At 45.3% G+C, this 20,394-nt stretch overlaps 1 protein-coding gene across 5 annotated transcripts in view; it reads left to right on the forward strand.

Moving 5' to 3' along the window:
- Positions 1 to 20,394, forward strand: part of ASAP1 (ArfGAP with SH3 domain, ankyrin repeat and PH domain 1) — a 348,495-nt gene that overhangs the window by 271,835 nt on the left and 56,266 nt on the right. For 3 of the 5 annotated variants that reach the window (XM_032873526.1, XM_032873523.1, XM_032873527.1), the window contains 2 exons: positions 1,766 to 1,866; positions 7,077 to 7,146. In XM_032873526.1, the coding sequence (XP_032729417.1) occupies positions 1,766 to 1,866; positions 7,077 to 7,146 (171 nt within the window). Of the gene's footprint in view, positions 1 to 983; positions 993 to 1,765; positions 1,867 to 7,076; positions 7,147 to 20,394 lie in introns of all 5 variants that reach the window. The other 2 variants (XM_032873522.1, XM_032873524.1) reach the window with 1 other exon arrangement.

Here is a 20,394-nt window from a genome sequence, read left to right on the forward strand (position 1 = left end):
CTGATAAACCCCAGCCCACTTCCCACACCTCCCCAGGTGATTGAAATGGTGCTTTAACTGTTTCAGCTGGAGGGAGTCTGGCCAGTTACAGACAAATGACCCAGATTAAGGAAATGACTAGAGTCTAAGCTCTTTAGGGTGAATCCCCTTGCCTTGATAGAGCAAGCATTCGGCAGTGTTACCTTCATGAGGGAGCAGAAGGTCAGTGTATAAGCACCTACCTCAGGGACAAGGGTTGTGCCGTACTCCGTGTCCTCAAGGCCTTCCTGATACCTGCCATTTGGGTGTTCAGGACATGGTTTTGGACACACAACTCATCACACGTGGGAAGCCACACAGAGGTATACTGTCCCAGAGCTCTTCCTTTCACTATTATTAACATTCATTTGCGTGCACTGAGCACATACTGTCTGGTCCAGAAGGATCCCGAATGCCACAGAGAGGCCATCCTGACCTTCAAGGGATCTTGTGCGCAGGCCATCAGTACACAAGCAATGCTCAGTTCTCCTGTCTTTCTTCACCATCACATTGCAGGTGTTGCTTCTGAACTGCATACTTTTATTCTCTTTGCATGGAAAACTAAAAAAGAATCCTACAGTTTTTTGTTCCTTTTTGATTTTCTAAAGTAATATGAGTTTCACGGAGCTGTTGATTCCCTAAACACACACTTGGAAGTTTGTCACCCGTTTTTATCTTGATGAAATGTGTACCTCATATCCTTCCATGTAGGTTTTCTTCTGGTTTCATTTAAATAACCTGAAATAAAGCTTGACAAATATAAAGATGTTTTATTGTCCAATACCCTGAAGTTTATGTGATTCTGAAGATGGCATGTGTTCTGGTGTTAAGTTTCTTTACAGTGCTATTTTCTCTGTATGTTATATAAAGTGCTTAAATCATGAGAGATGACTATCAATGAAATTAACTATGTTTTCAAATGTTCTGCCTTTTTTCTCTGTTGCTTTTGACCTTCCTGATCGAAGTCTAGGAGAGTAAGTCAACACTTTCTGTGAGAATGTATTATCCTACTTCTGTGTCTAAACCCCATGTCCTCATTCTATAGTTCAACATTGTTGGTTTATTTCATACATTTTCCAAGTGTAATGACTGCATCTGGTCATGCAGTCTTTAGAAACGATGGGGAAGTATATCAGGGGAGTGAAAGTGTTAACTCCAGCTGGTTTTCATCTGTCTTGTTCTGCGGGTCCTGGTCACCCTTTTACCACATCATACACAACGTGGCTAGAGAATCATCGTTTTTAATTAAAAGCATGCTTAACAGCTTATTTTACGGAGCCCCTGCTGATTGCAAACCAAGAATTTCTAACAATTCCCAGTACCTCACTCAGAAGGTACACTTTTTATTGTGGGTATTTTAGCAGACTATGTGGAGGGAGACAAGGCGGACCTGAGGAAGGAGCTCATTTGCGTTGCATGCACTACGTTTGTGAGCCCCTTGGGTTTTCCTGCCTTCCCTGTGCTAGCCTGTGCGGCCCCAGCAACCTGTTCGGTCCTACCAGGCTGTCTCACCAAAGTGTGTTGGAATCCGCTGGGTTCCGAACTAGAAACAGGAGTTCTGGGACTTGCCTGGGACTCCCATGATTGTTTCCCAGCCTGGTTTCCTCTAAAATACAGGCAAGGACGTGATGGCTCTTAAAGTTCCGTAGTTCTCTTGGCCCCAGCCAAGAGGCTCAATGGCAGAATAGAGGCAGGGACTGGAGAAGTGTGTCCAGCATTGGTTTGATCTGCGGCTTCTCCTTTCCAGGATTCCCAGAGCCGGCAAGGAGGGTACAGCATGCACCAGCTGCAGGGTAACAAGGAGTACGGCAGTGAGAAGAAGGGCTACCTGCTGAAGAAGAGCGATGGGTATGCGTAAGGCCAGCCCGCCAGCCCGGCGTGCTTAGGGCTTCCTGGGTGTCGGCAGCCTGGGAATTGATCCCACCTGCGGGCCAGGAAAGCACACTTCAGAATTTCCTAACACAGTAGCTTCCAACCTTGAGCCCACTCGTTTCCCTCAGCTGATTTAACTTGCTGTCTTTCCAAGAAGCAGTTGCCTTCCTTTGATCCCTAAATGGCACCAAGGACTTGTAGCCTGCCATTGTAGGAAGGCAGGAGCTGAGTGCAATGGGAAGCAAGCAAGTGGCTTGCGGACTTCATGCTTGCCCACCTCTCTGCTTTGATTCATCTGCCCTTTTCTCTGCTGGGGTGCCCACCTGGCCGCCTAAACCCAGCCTTGGGAGTCAGCCCCGAGTCCCCTCCTTCTTACATCACGGCCACTGTCACGACAGGCTCTTCCATTTCTAACAGGACATGATGCATGTCTTGCCATCTCTGCTGCCCTGCCCTCGGAGGAGCCACTGCCGTCTCTCCTGGAATATCCGAGTAGCCTCTCCGTGTCCCTCCCTCTTCTCCATTGAGTCTCTACACAGCACTCAGAGTAGCCTTTAAAAAACATAGAGCACATCAGGTCCTTCCCATGCTCGAAGTGCACGCAGGGTTTGAGCCCCGCCTCTGTCTGCAGCGTTGTCTTGTGGCATCTCCTCCCCTGGCCCAGCCACATCGGCTTCTTTCTCTTGCTTTAGCAGTGATTCTGTTTCACAGTTAGTACATAAGTAGACTTCTAATTACTCACTTTGCATACTATCCTTCTTTCTGAAAGAAAGCTGCTTTTCTGATTACTTGTGGATAGGCACTCGTTGACTTTAAGACATAGACATTTTTTTATCTGTTTGTTAAAATTGCAGCCATTACTTATATAAATTACAGTCCTAAATTTCTGATCACTGTCAGTTTTATCTTTCTACTCATGCATCCCATGGATGTATTTTGGGAGTTGCAGTGTATGTCAAGCACTGTTAGAGATACTGGGAAGTATAGCATTGCAGAAGAAAGATAAGGAGGTCCTTAACCTCATAGGGCTTACACTCTGAGTTGGGAGACAGACAATAAAGAAGGAGCTGTGTGGGAGATCAGATGGTAACAAGTGCTCTGGGGGAAGGTAAAGCAAGGCAGGGGCTCGGGGCATATGGGAGTAGTCCTTGCAGTCATGCAGGGTGGTCAGGGAAGATGTTAGTGAGGAGATGTTCGACTTGGAGGAAGTCGATGACTTGCAGGAAGTGAGGGGATCATCTCTACAGAGATCTGTAGAGATGGCCAGGAATATGCTTTCTTCTGTGATACAGGAGTTAGGCATGACTAGGACTGAGTGTGGAGCTGGGGTCATAGGAGACCGATGAGAGGGGACAGGACACAAGCCAGGAGGGTTTTGGAAACCACGGAGTGGAGATGGGAGTCATTGAAGGGTTTTAAGCAGAGGAATGCCATAATCGGCCTCATTTGAAAGACTCTGGCTACTGGTCGAGGGCAGCTTTGTAGAACATAAGACTAGACGTGGGAGGCCCGGTCAGAGGTGAACAGGGATCAGGGGAACAGCCACAAAGGGGAAAGGACAGGTCAGAGTCTAGAAAACGCTGGTAGGACCATCAGGATTTATAGATAAGGGCGTAAGGAAAGAAAAGCATCCCAGCTCAGAGCACAACAGCTGGCTCTTTGTAGAAAATCAGTGAATATTGACCATTAAGTCTTGCAAAAAGTAAAAGAAGAAAAGACGCACCAGTGACCTGAATCACAGTTTAAACTGGGCTCTTCCTAACTGACACAGGGACCAGACTGTAGCCCTGATGGCGTGGTATCTAGTGGAGATAAATTATTCATCCTGTAGCTTTAACACTGCTCACCTAAAGGTACAAGGCTTTTCTTGACATTAGAATTAACTGTTTCTCAGTGAAGTGGTTGATACCTAACTTTCAAGAAAAGTCAGCTGAGTCTTTGCAGAGATACCGTTTGTTTCAAACCCCGAAGTGTTCAGGAAAGCATCAGCTCGTGATGCGCCTGCACTTGCTTTGTGCCTGCCAGACGCATCCGGGTACCTGTCACCCCTCTCATCTGACACCTTCTGTAGATGGTGTCACCCAGAGAGATTAAGTAATTTGACAGAGATCTACAGCCAGCATGTAAGAAAGCCCAAATTCTAACCTGGGTCTTATGACGTAATGCCGGGGTGTCTCCCTTTTGTATTCCAAAAGGGCGTGACTGCCGTTGATTGCCCTTGGAGGACGCAGGGCATCAGCGGGCATGCGCTCACACTCCCGACTCTGCTCTTCCGGTCTGTTCTCCATTCATGCACTCACGCTACAGACATCCAGTAAGCCCCACAGTGTTTCAGGCAGTCTGCTAGATGCTGCAAGGTAAAAGGTCCATGAGAGGTGGGCCTCACCCTCACCCTGCCTACAATCTGTTGAGAAGAGATTAGGAAAGCATTGTTGCAAAGGACGCTGGAAGTCCAGTGGGCCTGCCTCCCATAATTTCACGGGCTGCAGAGGGTGAATAATGATAACCCAAGCTGGCCTGTCATTGCTATCTGTGGAAGAGGAAGGAACTGAATTGCTTACACGTGAAGACAGACTCACTTGCTAACCGTGACGGCTGATGTGTTGTATGATTTTCATCTCAGGATCAGTTGCTTTGGTAATTTCCGACCCTCGTTCTAGAATTCCTATAAAGGATTATTATGCAATTTGAAAAACACTTCTAATTTTTTAGAAGTAATTTTGAAGCTTTATGACTCAAAGGTATCCATGGAGAGGCAAAGGAGTAATTGTTCCACATATATTTTCCCAAAATAGTCCTAGAGGATGGGCATTGTCTTCACGATGCAGATTTAGGCAAGCAGGCCTCTAAGAGGTCAGTACCATGAGCAAGGGCCTGTGGCTAGCGGGCGCTGGTGCCAGGATTGAAGCCCAAGGAGTCAAGCATCGAGCTGGGACTTGCTTAGTTATAGCAGACTGCCTTGTAATAGATAATTCCTGTTCTGGAATTCCGAGGTTCGGGCATGCTGTACATGGTGTTCTCTCTGGCACTTAATGAACAGATAGTTGAAGTCCTTGGTACTTCCATTCAGGAGCTTTTCAGGCAAACATCCTTAAAGCTTTCAGTACGGAGAGGGAAGGCACAGGCATGGAGGCTGTTCCATAGAAATCCCTGGAATAAAAGCTCTCAGAGTGTTCCCAGAGATGGGACTGTACAAGGGATTGCCTTGATTTTGCTTCCTTTTGTCTGGTCACCTGGGGGTACCACGTGAGCAGTTTCTGCTCACCAAAACGTGAATGCTTTTGTGTTACTTTCCTTGGTTTGATTCCTAATACAAAAGAAATACAGTTTTGTTTTTGGTTTTGTATTTTCTTAATATGCATGTGAAAAAAATTAATGGCAAAAAAACAACGAATGACTAACAATTTTACTAAATAAAATGAATAAACTGAGGACAGTTTTCTGAAGGTTGACTAATTTGGTAGGTTGATTGATGGCTCTTTTAAAACGTGTTGATAGAGAAGGATGACATCGATTTGAGGTTTTGTGTACAGGAATGCCTCACCTGTCTCAGCAGGCTTTTGTGAGGCTAAGATGGGATGCAGAACTACTCCGGCATTGGTTACATTAACCAGAGGCAGGTGTGGTCATGCGACAGGTGTCCCCTCTCATCAGCCGTTTCCCCAGTCCGTGATGTAGCTGTAATTGGAGGGCGGTTTGGCAGTCAGTAGTGCTGCATTACCTCCTGAAGATACTGGCATTGTGAGCGCAGGGTGTTCACCTGGCTTTTGCTCAGATGGTATCAGATTCTGATTTCCCACTGTGAAGCACACTTTAGAATTCACGGTGTTGCTAGTCATTACATACACAAGGAGACAACATCATCTGTGTTCAGAGTCGGTTTTAAATTCGTATTGTGGGGCGCCTGGGTGGCTCAGTGGGTTAAGCCGCTGCCTTCGGCTCAGGTCATGATCTCAGGGTCCTGGGATCGAGTCCCGCATCGGGCTCTCTGCTCAGCGGGGAGCCTGCTTCCCTCTCTCTCTGCCTGCCTCTCTGTCTACTTGTGATCTCTCTGTGTCAAATAAATAAATAAAATCTTTAAAAAAAAAAAAAAAAATAAAAAAAAAAAATAAATTCGTATTGTGGCAGGTTTCTTACAGGACTCATTTAGGAGGGGAAAGGAAACACACAATGATATTATTTAAATGCCCAGGAGGAGCTAGAGCCCCCTCCTCTGATGTTGTTTGTTTCTGTGACAACGAGTGCCCAAGAACCCTTTGCCTAGGCCAGAGAAGCACTGTGCCCTGTACCTGTTTCTTCATGGCAATACTCTGAACCAGTACATTTGTACCTGTCCACACAGGCGCACATCTGCCAGGCTCGCCTGTGCCTGGAGCGTCACCCAAAACACCTCCAAGTTGAAATGAGTTCCCAAAGGAGAGGTGTACAAGGCACCAAACATGTTGATTCCTGACCCTGAGCTCTTTCTCTGTATCCTGAGGCAGCCCCACCCCACCCCTCCTTGCCTGGTAGACACCTTGTCTTTAGATTCAATTTTAATTACAGAAGCAATAAATTAATTACAGGTTTCTTGTAGAAGATTCTCAGATATGGTTAAAAACTCTTCAGTGCCACCCCTGCCACAGGTCGAGGCCTGTGTACCATGCTTCTTTCCAGCCCTCTTCTGTATGTTTGTGCATGTATTTATACCCCCACAGGAAATTTAGAATGCCATTTTATATGGAATATTCTTTGAGTACCTTTTAACATTACTAGATCATACCTGAATTATTTGCCTTTTCAGTCGGCAGTATGCTTGGAAGGATATGTCAGCACATCCAGAGCTACTTGATTCTTTTAAACTCCTGCACAACATTCTATAGTATGACTGTAACTATAATGCATTATTCATTCATTATTCATTCATTCATTCTCCTGCTATTGGATTCATTCTCCTGCTATTGGATTTCTGTTGTTTCCCGCTTCACTATCAAAAACAGTGCCATAATGATCGTCCTGTATATGCCTGCTAGTCTGAACTACCTTCCACCGGGGATAATAAGATGTTCTGGGTTTGGTGGGGTTTTTTGGTTTGGGGTCGTTTTGCTGTCACTGTTTTATAATGATTGTCGTACGTAACACGATATGACTGCATGTCACCAAGTGAGCCGGCTACTCTATGAGCTTGTGTCTGACTTGCTCTTCAGGCTCCGGAAGGTGTGGCAGAGGAGGAAGTGCGCCGTCAAGAATGGGATTCTGACCATCTCCCACGCCACGGTAAGTGTGTCTGCCCATTTACCATGGTGCGCCTCTTAGGCCTTCTGTCCCTGTGGACTAGAAAGCAAAAACGTGATGTAACCAGCCCTGGGATTCCCCCCAGGTCTGCGTACTGTATGGATTTGGGTCAGAAAGTGTGGGATTTTCCTTTACAAAAGGAGTTGGTCTCTTCTTGTCCTGTGATATACCCCCTCGTTCTTTGGCCCTCCAGAATGTTTTTTGGTTTTTTCTAAGATTTTATTTATTTATTTGACAGACAGAGATCACAGGTAGGCAGAGAGAGGAAGGGAAGCAGGCTTTCTGCTGAGCAGAGAGCCCAATGCGGGGCTCGATCCGAGGATGCTGGGATCACAACCTGAGCCGAAGGCAGAGGCTTTAACCTACTGAGCCACCCAGGCGCCCCGTTTTCCAGAATGTCTCTTGTTCTTGCAAAACAAATCAGGGATTCTTTCATTTCATAATCTTATCTTTTGGAAATACTATTGGTGGTTTTGAAAAACCTAGTTTTCTGCTTATAAAGATGACAGAGGATGTTCTTTGCATGAAATAATGATTAGGAAATGAAATATGTGTAGAGCATGTTCAGTATTTTTTGTTTGTTACTATTTAAATTACTCAGAAAATCCATCATTATGTTAAAGAGCAAAAATGTATATAAAGAAAACATGATAAAATTGCCTCAATTGTGACTCCCCTTTCTTTAGGAATAAAGGAAATTCAATGGAAAGCAGAATAAGCTACTAACACTTATATTTTGTTTTCTCTTCAGATTATTGGCAGTTATATATGCATATATATCTTGCATATTTAGAATTGCTACTGACAGCTAGAATTTCTATGTTTTCAACTAAAAGTCCCGTTATTGGGATAATTCATATACTTTCAGAAAAGGTTCAGTCTTGGTGTGGTAGTCAAGGACATGCACTGTAAAATTAGTAATTACTATTTTGCTCTTTTTAACACTAGCAAGAAATTACTCTTTATTCTTAAAGATGCAAAGATTAGAATGGAAAATATATCAAGTGGGACTGGAAACAGCTCAGTGTGCCGAGAGTCTTAACAAAGGGAGCAACACAGTTAAACCCAGCAATCCCAGCTTGGAAAGAAGCTTGGGTAAATTTCAGTACCTGTGCCAAGTGATGTCTTTGGGCTTATGATAAGCAGTTAATTACTAACAGGATGGTAAAAATGAAGGCTGAGCATTTATTACATTGGCAGGTTTTCGTGATTCACACTTGAGATTCGATCTCCCTCGTTGAGCAAGGACTCCTTAATAAGCACTTCTTCCCGCCAGACGCTTCATAAAATCTATTTCGCTTAATCCCTTCTGTAACCCATGTGGTAATCTGACCTTCATTTTGCAGAAGAAGAAACTAAAGTTCAGAGAAGCACAATGACTTGGCTAGTAGTGGGCAGAGTTGGAAATTCATACTTGGGTTTGACCTATCTCCATAGGCCCCTTCCATTCTGCCTCTCTTCCAGCAGAACCCCGTCATCCTATTAGATCGAATGCTCTCCAGGGGCATTTACCAGGTCCTGTTCATCTTTCTTTCCTTGTACTGGCCCCCCTCCAAAGACCTTGACACATACATGGTAGCCAGTACACACCTGTGGCCAGGATCATCCTGCTGGAAGATTCCATGCCTCTTAACAATTATTGACCTTTATGGAACTTGAGCAATTAAATTATCTCTGTCCCTTGTCCCCTGCAGAACCCTTGGGGTGATTCCTTAGAGGTCCTCAGCTTCCCTAAGCCCAGGTGAGATTTTGTAACTCTTGTCCTAGTTGTGACAAGGAAATCCTGTAGGCCAACTTAGATCAGTTAGTAACTATCACTGAGGCTGTCTACTAATTACTTGTTTATTTAGCAATGTTTTATGAAGCCTCCACTCTACTCCAGGTGCTGGACTAGACATTACAGTTACTTGAAAAGTGAGATAACTTTGACCTGCTCATATTTAATTCCAAACACAGTTACCTTATGAAATGGTTCTGACGGTCACAAGAATCTTAGTTACCACTAAGTGAGTTTTTCCTGTGCTTTTGGTGTATTACCATGTGTAATTGTTGCCACAACCCAGGGGATAGATGTTGCTACTGGGAGAGGGGAGTAATGTGCCCACTTCACACCTGGTGAATGCTGGAATTCCAGTCTTAAAGCCTGCATGAGTGCATAATGGTCAGTGTTTGCTGGCCAAGCAGGACCTACTCTTCTCATTATGTTAGTGATTTAGATACTTTGGGAGCTGTATCAAAAGAATTCCAGTCACATGATCTAAGATCAGAAACACTGATGGGAATAGATAGCATTTATTGAGTATTCTCCATGAGTGGGCCATTCATTGTTCTGAGCACATTACCACAGCCTGTTTTAGGTAGCTTCTGTGGCTCCTACTTGATAGACAATGGAACAGTCTCCATTCCTAGACCTGTTTCTCTCTGTGGGAGTGAAGATTCCCACCATCTGCCTTTCCAAAGCATTCTCCTCACCATCACCACCACCTTCACCATCATCACCACCACCGTCATCACTACCACCGTGCTCACCACCACCCACTGTCACTGTAACTACCACCGTTGTCATCATCACCATCACTATCATGGTGGCCAACACTGTTGAATGCTCACCATGTGACAGGCATTCACCAGCACCTTAATGCATTGTAACATTTAATCTCCACGGCAACTTAAGTTATAGGTGATGGCACCTCCACTTTTCAGATGAGGGACCTGGAGCTCAGAGTAGTTCACTTACTGGTTACACAGCTAATAAATGACACAGCTGGGAATCTGGTATAGGTAGGAACTCTGTTCTTACACACTCCCACACATTGCAGGACATTAATTCCCCTTCACCTGCAACCCCAGTTCCTCCCCAGTGTGGGATCCAGCTTGGGCCATCGCAGACATAGTTAACCCTGAACCAGGAGGGCTGAGGAGCCCGTGTGTGGGAGAAGCATGTTACCTGTATGTGCAGGCTAGAATTCTTTGGTGGCCTGAAGGTGATTGGTTCATAAGGACAGTACAACACTGACAGCCCTACATTTTTGTGGTAACACCCAGTGGGGCCTCTTTTGGGTCAGTATCCTGACTCTTCAGAGGAGCTGCAAGGTTGCCCTCTCCCTGGGCAAGTTCCAGAGTCGTCCAGGGTGGTGGTCAGGCCATGAAGCCGACAGCAGCTAGCACGGCATTCCTCAAGTATCCAGTGTCATGGGAGCCGTCGGAGCCGCTGCTCTGCGTGGTTCAGCTGGAGCGTGCAGTCGGCATTGCCGGGCCCCAAGTGTGCCCGTTCTTCACCCGGCTTTCCTGAGCCAGGTTCACGTCTGCTTGTTGTCTGACTTCATTAGCTGAGCTGGGCCTGTGTGGTGTGACTCTGCGTTGGATCTAATATGTGAGCAGAGATAAAAACCAGAAAAGACCCAGGGAAGCTCCTCCACCCCTGGGAAAATTCTTCAGGTTAAATATACTACAGTGAAAATTTCTGACCATTTGACTTTATGTAGATCAGGAGTTTTTAGTCAAGAATTTGCTACATGTACCCTCTCTTTACTCTCATCTTTCCTTAGATTCGTCTGGCTATGACCATCCTCAATAAGCATTTCGACAAGTTCTGACCTTGTCATGTCCCATCTACTTGCCTTTCTTAACCTGGGAGAGGCAATGCATGGCAGTGCATCATGGAGTTGATGGAGTTGAGTCATTGGTGGTCATTGCTAAAAATGAAAAATGAGTTCTCTTCCACCTTCCCGTTTTCCTTCCTGTCATACACATGGCTGTGGCCTAGCCAGCTGTGTCAGTGTTTTATTAAGGCTGTAATCAGCAACAAAGATCACATCAGCTACATTGCTTAGTGGCCATGAGAAAGGACTGTGGCATCTGTCAGATTTGAGTCTGAATCCTGCCCTTGTCATTTATTAGGTGACCTTGAGAAAAGTATTTAACTCATAAAAATGATGGGAGTAAGTGAGATAATGGGCCGTGGGTGGGCATCCTGTTAGTAAGGCTGTTAGCATGACCTCATTGGATATCCTGGCAAGACTGAAATCCGTCAGTAGGTGGCTCTGCTGCTGTAAATACTGGAAATCGTGGGTCCACCTCCCCTGCCCTCAGAGCCTAACTCAGGGTTAAATGGGTTCCTCCATCTCAGATTCTCTCCCGCTGATTTGTGTTATTCTGATCCCCACTTGTCACTGACTTTGGGACACACTTTTTGCTGCCAGTTCCATCACTTGTAGTCCCATCCCTGCTCGCACAGAAAGGTCTCAACAGCCACTTATCCTGACTTCGCAGACACTATTGATTACTCGGAATCTAGTCGAAAATCAAGGCCAGCAGTTTCCTGGGAGAACATGGGCTTGAGTCATCTTTGGAAAAGTGGACAAAGAACCTTTGTTTTCACAAAACTTAGGGCCTTTGTTTGGGACCCCTTACCACGTGGACTTCGTCCCGCTTGAAGGGCCCCAGTCAGTGTCACCTGTCAGAGTGACTCAGGAAAGGGTCGAGCATGCATTTAGATTGATGGTCTATTGGAGTGATCATTTGTGACTGACCTGTTCCGAGGCCAGTCATCTCCCCAGCTTACTGTTCTAGGAAGAAACGCATTTCTCTGCCCACCTGCAAGGTAGGCAGCCAGCCCTACAAGAGTTCATCTACAGATCCATTGCTTTTCATGTGTTGGATGAGAGACACACTTTTTTTTATTATTATTTACTGTTTAAAGTAATACATCACTATGGAGTTCAGATTCAGTGAGCATCTCCGAATTCACTATTATGGTAATATCGATAGTGGCTTCCATTTATGGGCCATCTAGTGTGTTCTGAGCAAGGTATAAGATGCTTTAATTTCAAAATACCAATTCTAAGAAAGCTCTAGCAAACATTTCAGCCAGCCTCAAAGCTTTAGGATAAAGTAGTTTATATCAAGCCACTAAGCTGTCATAAATAAATGTCTATAGAATTGTTTGCTTTCCCTTTTTACCTTCAGCATTATAGTCTATAATAAAGATAATAAAATTACCAAAGAATATATAAGAATTATAGTTGGAGTATTACTTTATTATAACATCCTGAAAAATTAATGTCAAAAGTAGAAGTTTTGTTTCTCAAAAACCCTCACTTGCTGAATTTGTTAACGTCAGTGTCACATAACAGTTCAGATAACAGGTTGAAGAGAAAGAGGACTACCGTTCACAGATCACTTAGAGTGTGCCCAGTGCTCTGTGTGCCAAGCTAGCCCTACAAGACAGGTGTCACTGTCCTTATTTTGCACCAGTCTGCAAGTTCTTAGGAGGTGGGAACTGCTTACCTTTGATCTCCCAGTACCCAGCACACTGCCTGACATACAGTTAGTGTTCAATGAATACTTTTGAGTGAAACTGCTTTGTATAGAAGAGAAGGGGTCAGTGAGATTAAATTCCATCTCTAGGGTTATGCAGTTTGTAAACAGCTGGACCAGTTTTCAAACCCTGAAGCCTCTGCTCTTTCTAGTATATGAATAGGCCTTTCCTCAGATGCCAACTTGTTGTTAGATCTTTGAAATTTTCTTGAATAATAGTTCCTTGGAGAAAAAACCCTTATCTTGTCACTGAATCACCATAGGGTCTTCCAGTAACGACGTCTGAAAGGGTTTCTTGGAAGGGGGAAACTGGGAGTCCTGATTGTAAATATACTACATGTATCCGTGAATTTGTCTTTGGATCTGAAGATTGATTTCTTTAAATCTTAAATTTTCAAATGCCTGCAGATGTACAAGTCAACCCGCACGGGGAAGTGCCCCCTTCCTTGCTGTGGGTTTAACAACAGATTTCTGTGATTGGCCTTTATGGTGTTCTGAGGCTATGCGGGATTCCACCCAATTCCACGTCTTTGTCACCATTGTCATTGCAAGAGAGTATTTTCTTTCCTCCAAGAGATTAGAAGCAACACTGAATTGTCAGAGGACAAACTTGGGAGCCCATCAGTCCTGGTGAGCTCAAATCCCTGAACAAGCTGTAGAACTTTGGATGCAGTACACAAGCCTTTGGAGCCTCTATTTTCTCCAGTGCAAAATGGGTATAATGTGCTCATTAAATATTTCATTAATTCCAAGCAGCCCATGGGCCAGGTGCTAGAGAAGCAAGGATGAATTAGCAGTCCTGCACTCTTGGAGCTTGGAGTGACCCGGGACTACGTGCTCGAAGAGAAGTGAGTGGGATGCTTGGGTAGAAAAGGAAGGCAGCTGCCTTCATGTGGTCAGGGAAGGCTTTCGTGAGCAGATAGTAGTAAAGCTAGGGAGGAGCAGTGCCAGTAGCGGGAAGACAGGAGTCCCCACTCCTAAGCCCAGAAAGCACGTTCAGGGAACCAGGAGAAGCCAGTGTGGGTGGAAATGGTATCAGTTTCCTTACCCTGCTTGAAGAGTCTTTTGCAGGCTTAAATAACACATTCTTTGAAAACTATTGCTATCTGTATTTTCTAGGTGCTAAAAAAAAAAAAAAGCATTCAAGGAGGAACTTAAAAACCACTTTATGGTTGATATAACAGAAGTTCCAATTAAGCAAGAACCATTAAAAAAAGACATACCAACATCTTGAACCACTATTACTGTAATTCTCTCTTTGAGTTGCTCTCTCCCCCACTTGGCTGATAGTTCTGTTTTATGTCTTCTCCATCAGCTTCAGGCGGTGCCATTTTCGTCACCTGATCAGCCAGTTCCTCACCCCCCTGTCCTTGTAACAGGGCACCCTCACTCTTCCCTTTTCTTTACAGACCAGAGCTAACTTCTATAAATTAAGTTCAAAATGCAGCTGCAGGTCCCACCAGCACTGGTGTTGAGTCCTAACAATCATGCTCACCCGCAGAAGAATCCCAGTTGTTCCAGTGCAGACAATGTTATATGGACATATAAAATAAGCACCACCATTTCCGAAACTCAGGGGGTCACCATGGAATATCTCTGTGGGCTCCTGCCACATTGCAGATGCAGAACCAAAGACCTCAAACACTGTATTAGAGGACTTCCCAAATCCAAGTTCCATGAAATGTATGTTTAGAAATATATCTGGTTATGTCTTACAGGTTATTTATAATGCAATACATTGAACAGGAATTTTTACTGTATTTGAATCCCAAGAAGATATATTAGCTGCAACCATGTGGAGTTTATTTCAGATGTAAATTGCTATGACTTGTATCAGAATGAATTTGGAAAAGGCTGCAGTTGGCTAAAGGAACCCAGTGATTCTCAGCCCGACAGCACAGAAGAGCCATCAGGTTCCACCCCCAAAGGCTGTAGCTTCATTGGTCTAGAGATGAAGCCTAAGATTGCTTCCCGGTGGAAGAACCACTGAGTCCATCCCTCATTAGCCAGTGTTACAAATCAGAGGGACCAGGGGGCAGGTTCTTACATAGAGGTCAGTAGATGTCTATAGGAAATTGCAAGGATTTTTGCAAAGTGTGTGAGGTGGCTTGTGGACCTCATTTGTAACTCAGCCAGTGTGAAGTCTGATTGTCACCACATCCTTCTTTATCCTAGCCAAGGGTCCTGTTCATGAACTATGCAGTAAAATCAACAGAAAGGGCAGGTCTCCACGGCCTGAGTCCCAAGTGTTCTGGAAGCAGCTCTGACCCCCTGCTCGGGTTGCTCTGTGTCTGCCTGGAGTCCCCTCAGGCCCTCTCTGTTTGCATGCTCTGTGTCTTCACAGTTCCCTGGGCTCTCTCTGTTCCCCGCCCATGGCCCATAGTCCCCAGTTCACCCAGCGAGACCTTCCTGTCAGATAGGATTTGCTGTTTGAACCTGAGTGATTTTAATAGGTAGCTCTCCCAGAAAGGCTCTCATTTTAACAGGAAATGCTGCTTTACCCTAGAGAGAAGTTGGTGACAGTAGGAGTTTATGTATCAGCCACGTGGACACCAGTAGAAGAAATATCTTGGAAATCATTAGTAAGCACAGATAGAGTAACTAACATTTATTGAGCATATACTACATGCTAGGTACTTTAGGTAGGTTTTCCCACCGTGGGCCGTAAACCAATGAGACTGTATCCCACTCACTTCTCTGCTGGAATTCCAGTCACACTGCAAGCACAGAGAATGACCCCAAGGGCTGCCTGTGTAGGCTCAGCCCTCACAAGCTGCAGACTGGCGCTGGGATCTGTAACCTATTTTACATTTGAGTTCAGTGTCACCCCGTCGTTTTCATCTACGAAGCCAGGTCCTCGGAGGAGCTCCCTCCCAACTCCTCACAACACGAAGCAGATTTACTTGGGAGGTCCTCAAACCCTAGGCAGCATCAGCACTGTGAGGCCGTTGTACCTTGAACATTCACCAGAAGGAATCAAAGGCCTGGTGCTCACGGTCTTAGAGGCCACGATGATAGGTGGCCCCCAATACCTGGCTCTCAAGGGGTGCCCAGGGGCTCAGTCAGTTAAGCGTCTGACGCTTCATTTTGGTTCAGGTTGTGATCTCAGAATCCTGAGATCAGGCCCCATCTTGGGCTCCACACTGGGCGTGGAGCCTGCTTGGGATTCTCTGCCTCTGCACTCCTCTACCCCCAACTCCCGGGTCCTATGCGCACTCTCTGAAATAAAAAATAAGTACCTGGCTTTCATGAAGCCCCACTTTGGGGAACTGAGGCTCCTGCCCATTTGTCTGGAGCAATGCAATATTGTGTTAATTTACAAAGGCAGTTTATTCATATGATGAGGTAAATGGTGGAACGGAGGAGGAACACTCTACTTCTGGAGACAATCTGACCTGGCTTCGGGTCTCGGCCCAGCTGTCCGCTAACAGCCACAAGTGAGTAGCTTCAGCCTCCTGAGTGTGAGTCTTCTCATCACAAAGAAGGAAAATGATGCTGCTTTGCTGTGATAGTGAACAGTGTCTGCTGGCAGGGAGTACAGGCTCTGGTGTTCAACTTCTTGGGTTCAAATCTGGCTCCAGCACCTGGTGGTTAGGGGACTTCCAAGTTTTTGTCCCTTTAAATGGAGGTAACAGCAGCTACCTTGGAAGGGGTCATTCTCTGTGCTTCCAGTGTGATTGGAATTCCAGCAGAGAAGTGAGTGGGGTACAGTCTCATCGGTTCACGGCCCACAGATTCAGACAGTGAGCTCCTTTGGTTGCAGTGTATGCGACTGGTTCTTAAAAGGTAAAAAGGACTAAAGAAAGTTCTGGTCTTAACAAATTTGAAGGTATAAAAGGGCCTATGGTCTGAAATTAATCACTTTACATGTTACTCCTCACCCCACCCTCCCCAAGGTAAGAAACAAAGGAGTCCTTACAAACGTTTTACCGTCCCCTCACATTCTGTTAGCCATGACCTTAAGGCAAAGCTATTTCACCTTTCTGTGCCTTGGTTTAGCCATCTGTCTAGTGGGGGTGATAGTAAGTGGTACTTACTTTAGGGTGGTTGTGCAGATTAAAGATGTAAATATATGTAAAAACACTTAGAAACAGTACCTGGCACGAGTTCTGCGTAGTTGTCAAGACGCTGATACTGCCGTCATTTTAATTGCCAGCCGTTTGTCTGCGGGGCAGTAGAAATCTGTTCTAAATGTTTGCCTTAGCTCCTCCCTGCCTGTTGTGTTTTTTTTTATAAAAAGTAGTGGGAATACTTTTTTAAAAATATAGCTTAATAGCTCAGATATTTTATCACCAAATCACTGTATTTTGTAGAATTATTTTTAAAGGTTTTTGGTTTACAAGCTCTGGTTGGTTAGCAAGGCATGGATTACAATGGTTACTACGGCTACATAGGAAATAAGAGTTGCAGAGTTCTTGTGCTTGCCCATGGGGCGCCTGGGTGGCTCAGTCGGTTGAACAACCAGCTTGATTTCAGCTCAGGTCGTGATCTCAGGGTTGCGAGGTGGAGCCTCAAGTCAGGTTCCATGCTTAGTGGGGAGTGTGTTTGAGATTCTCCCTCTCCCTCTGCCCTTCCCCACTCCACAGTAAATAAAATCTTTGAAATCTAATAAAAATATAAAAAATTAAAGTTTTATGCTGGCCCAAACTCCGTATCTGGCAATTAGGAGACACTTGTAGAAATTAGTATATGGAGTAATGTCCAGAAGGTTCATCAGTTGTAGTAACAACAACATCAGCCCCACTTCTTACCAGAAGCCCTGGTAAACTCTTTTTTTTTTTTTTTTCTATTTACATTGTAGCACATACTCTCTGAAGTGATGAGTTCCTTACGCTTTTCCTTACATATTTTCAAGGATATCTGTATATCCCATGGGGGGGCCTGGGTGGTTCAGCTGGCTAAGCAGTTAAGCTTCTGACTTTGGCTCAGGTCATGAATCTAGAGATCGAGCCCCACGTTGGGCTCCCTGCTCAGTGGGGAGTCTGCTTCTTCCTCTCCTTCTGTCCCTCTCCCTGCCTGTTCTCTCTTTCAAATAAATAAATAAAATCTTTGGGGAGGAAAAAAAGAATACTTCATATTCAGATATATCTTTCTCACACATACATTCTACCAACTGGAAATGAGTACTGTGGGGTAAATGGTTGCGAGGGTTAAGGGATTCCATAGTCATGCACACTCTAGAATGAATTACTTCAGTAATTACTAGTTAAATGATTACTTCCTCCCCTAAGCTCTCTGAAGGACCACTAAAGAAGAAGAGAGCTTTCATTATAGCCACAAGAGTAATTCTGGAATGTGGAGCACGTCCAGAATGGGTGGGATTTCTCAATAAAAGTATTAAGTGATTTGGAGGGAAATAAGAGAGCTAACTGGCCATTCCAGGGTAGGAAGAACAAAAAAGGAAAAGCAGGAAAGATGTTTTTACTTGCTATGCAAATGTCCCAAGGGCTTGCCTTGGCAAAGGAACAGTTTGATAAATTGGAAAAGCTCTGGGAAGGAATTTGTTCACATCTCAGCTTTGCTTTTTACTTTCTGTAAAACACTGGTCAATTTACTCCCGCCTTCCTGACCCTTGGTTTCCTCATCCATGAAGTAGGTACACAACAGTACCCAGCTATTGGGGTTATTGCAAGAATTACATAATAAAATTTACTAAAGCACCTAGCAGTTTATGAGGTACCCAAATAAACCAAAATACTTTCCAAAAAGCGGTAGTTTCAATGTACTAAAATTGTAGAGATAAGATCTCTCTGCGGTCGTAGGTATTCAGTATGTACCTAACACCTAGCCAGAGGGTGATTGTGGTTATCAGCTGCATGCCAATAGAGGTGTCCCTGTAGGGCAGAGTAGGTGTCCAAATAAATACTTACTGAACAAAAGTTTGAAATGACCGTAATGATCAGAACAGCCCTGCTACCAAGTATTAGTGTAGAAAGTGAAGGGAATTTATTATTTTTACTTCTTTCCACACAATGGCCTCAGCCAGGCAGGGTCAGGCTTATTCCCCAAGTAATTAATGATGTTCTCTTCTTGTTTGTAAAGCAGAGCAATTCAATAGGAGGATGGAGGGAAATATTTTCATTCCTGGATACTAATTCCAGTAGCAGCTGTTTCCTGCTAACAGGGAAATATGCCTGTGCTAACGGCTTCACACTTCCAGCAAAAACATTTCACCGTGGTACACACTAAGCTGTTTGAGGAAAAATGTGTGGTGTTTGTTTTCCTCCCGGAGACACAGAGACGTTAATGAGAGTTGACTCATTCCATTTCTACATGCATTTCTCCTTCCATGTCTGATGATTTTCCCGGCTGGACAGCATTTCCTATTTCGAGTGGCAGGCAGAGCATTATGTCAGAGGGATAATGTCTTCATCACTTCTCCTCATGGAACGTGTCCAGAGCTTCCCTAGAAAGAACATTTTCAAAAATGAAGAACTCGAGGGTGATCTTGCTGTGTGTGTGTAAAATGGACACATCTGTGTATGTTGTTAATGGGGGGGGGCAGTCTGCAAAACAACATACACAACTTGAACCAACCCGTGATTTTTTAAAACCGACATCTCTCTCCCCACCCTTCTCTCTCTCTCTCTCTCTCTCTCTCTCTCTCTCTCACGCACGCACACGCACACACTGATCTTTTTTAACAGTGGTGTCCGGGTGTAAAAGTGAGATTAACAGGCAGTGTTCAGTTTCTGCTTTGGCTGTCTGTGTCCCCTACTGTTTCTTCAGTTAATAACCATTCTTGTAATGAGGAGTGAATCTGTAAGAGGACAAGCCTCAGAGTTTCAGGGACCTGAAAATCTTCAGTTTTGAAGCCTGTCAGACTGTGTTTGAGTCGAAGCACCTGCCGCTGTCGGAGGACCCGCAGGTGCAGTGCAGCCTCCCTCCCGCTCACCATCCAGATGCCTGGGCTGAGCGGTGCACACGCTATAGAGAAGTCACTGTGGGCGTCCTTGATTAAAAGTCTCACACTTTGGGCAGTTACTTGAGTCCCCAGCCCCCCAGTACCATGGCTATAGCTTTGGTTCAGGCCCCCATCATTGCCCCCCTGTCTTGCAGTCTCAGTCGCCTCCCCCAGACACAGCCCTGAATGCACGTGTAGGCGTTTACTGCTCAGATGGACCCTTGACTAGACTGAGCCACTGGGGCGGGGATGTGAGCTCCTGAGCACGGCAGGCAGCTCCCCCTCCACACACGCAACTTCCGCATGGGCATCACCGCTGCCCTGCTCTCCTCTTACCCCCCAGGGGCCTGCGCCTGCTCCTCCTGGCCCTTCCCACCCCTCTGCCTTGTTCAGACCCCGCATCCACGCCCCCGCCAGGGCTGAGGCTGCGTCTGTGGGGCACACCCCGGTCGGGCAGCACACATTCTAGGTCCCTGCCTCTGTCTGTTTCCCATAGCTGCTTGAGGGCACCGAGTGCTTCCTGTGTGTGCTTGGAATGTTGCAGAGGCTTATTGTTGAGCCAAATAAATAAGCAAAAAAGTATTTCAAGTGGGCTTCTAAAATTTCTCATCAGTTACAAAAGTAACTGGGGGAAAATCAAATGACCTGAGAAGACGTGAAAGAGGAAGTGAATCTTGCGCACCCCGGCTCTCAGTTTCTAACCCTTGCTCTTCTCAGAAGGAGATGTTCTGTCCTGTGCTAGGGCTTCCAGCGGCTTCCTGAGTCCGCGCCGCATGGTGCAAGCAGGAGGAGGACTCAGGCTTTGGTCCCCTCAGACCTGGGTTCCGCTCCAGGCTCTGTCGTCTCCTTACTGGGAGATTTTAGGAAAATTAGTAAATCTCTCTGTGCCTCTCCGTCATCTCACTTAGGATAAGAAACTAAAGTGACTTCCCTCACAGGTGCTGGTACATCAGGTGGTGTATGTATGGCAACTGAAATGCTTTCATTTATTTCATAAAACACTTATT

Source organism: Lontra canadensis, unplaced genomic scaffold (assembly GCF_010015895.1).
Source record: "Lontra canadensis isolate GAN:19392208 unplaced genomic scaffold, GSC_riverotter_1.0 scaffold49, whole genome shotgun sequence".
NCBI lineage: Eukaryota > Metazoa > Chordata > Mammalia > Carnivora > Mustelidae > Lontra > Lontra canadensis.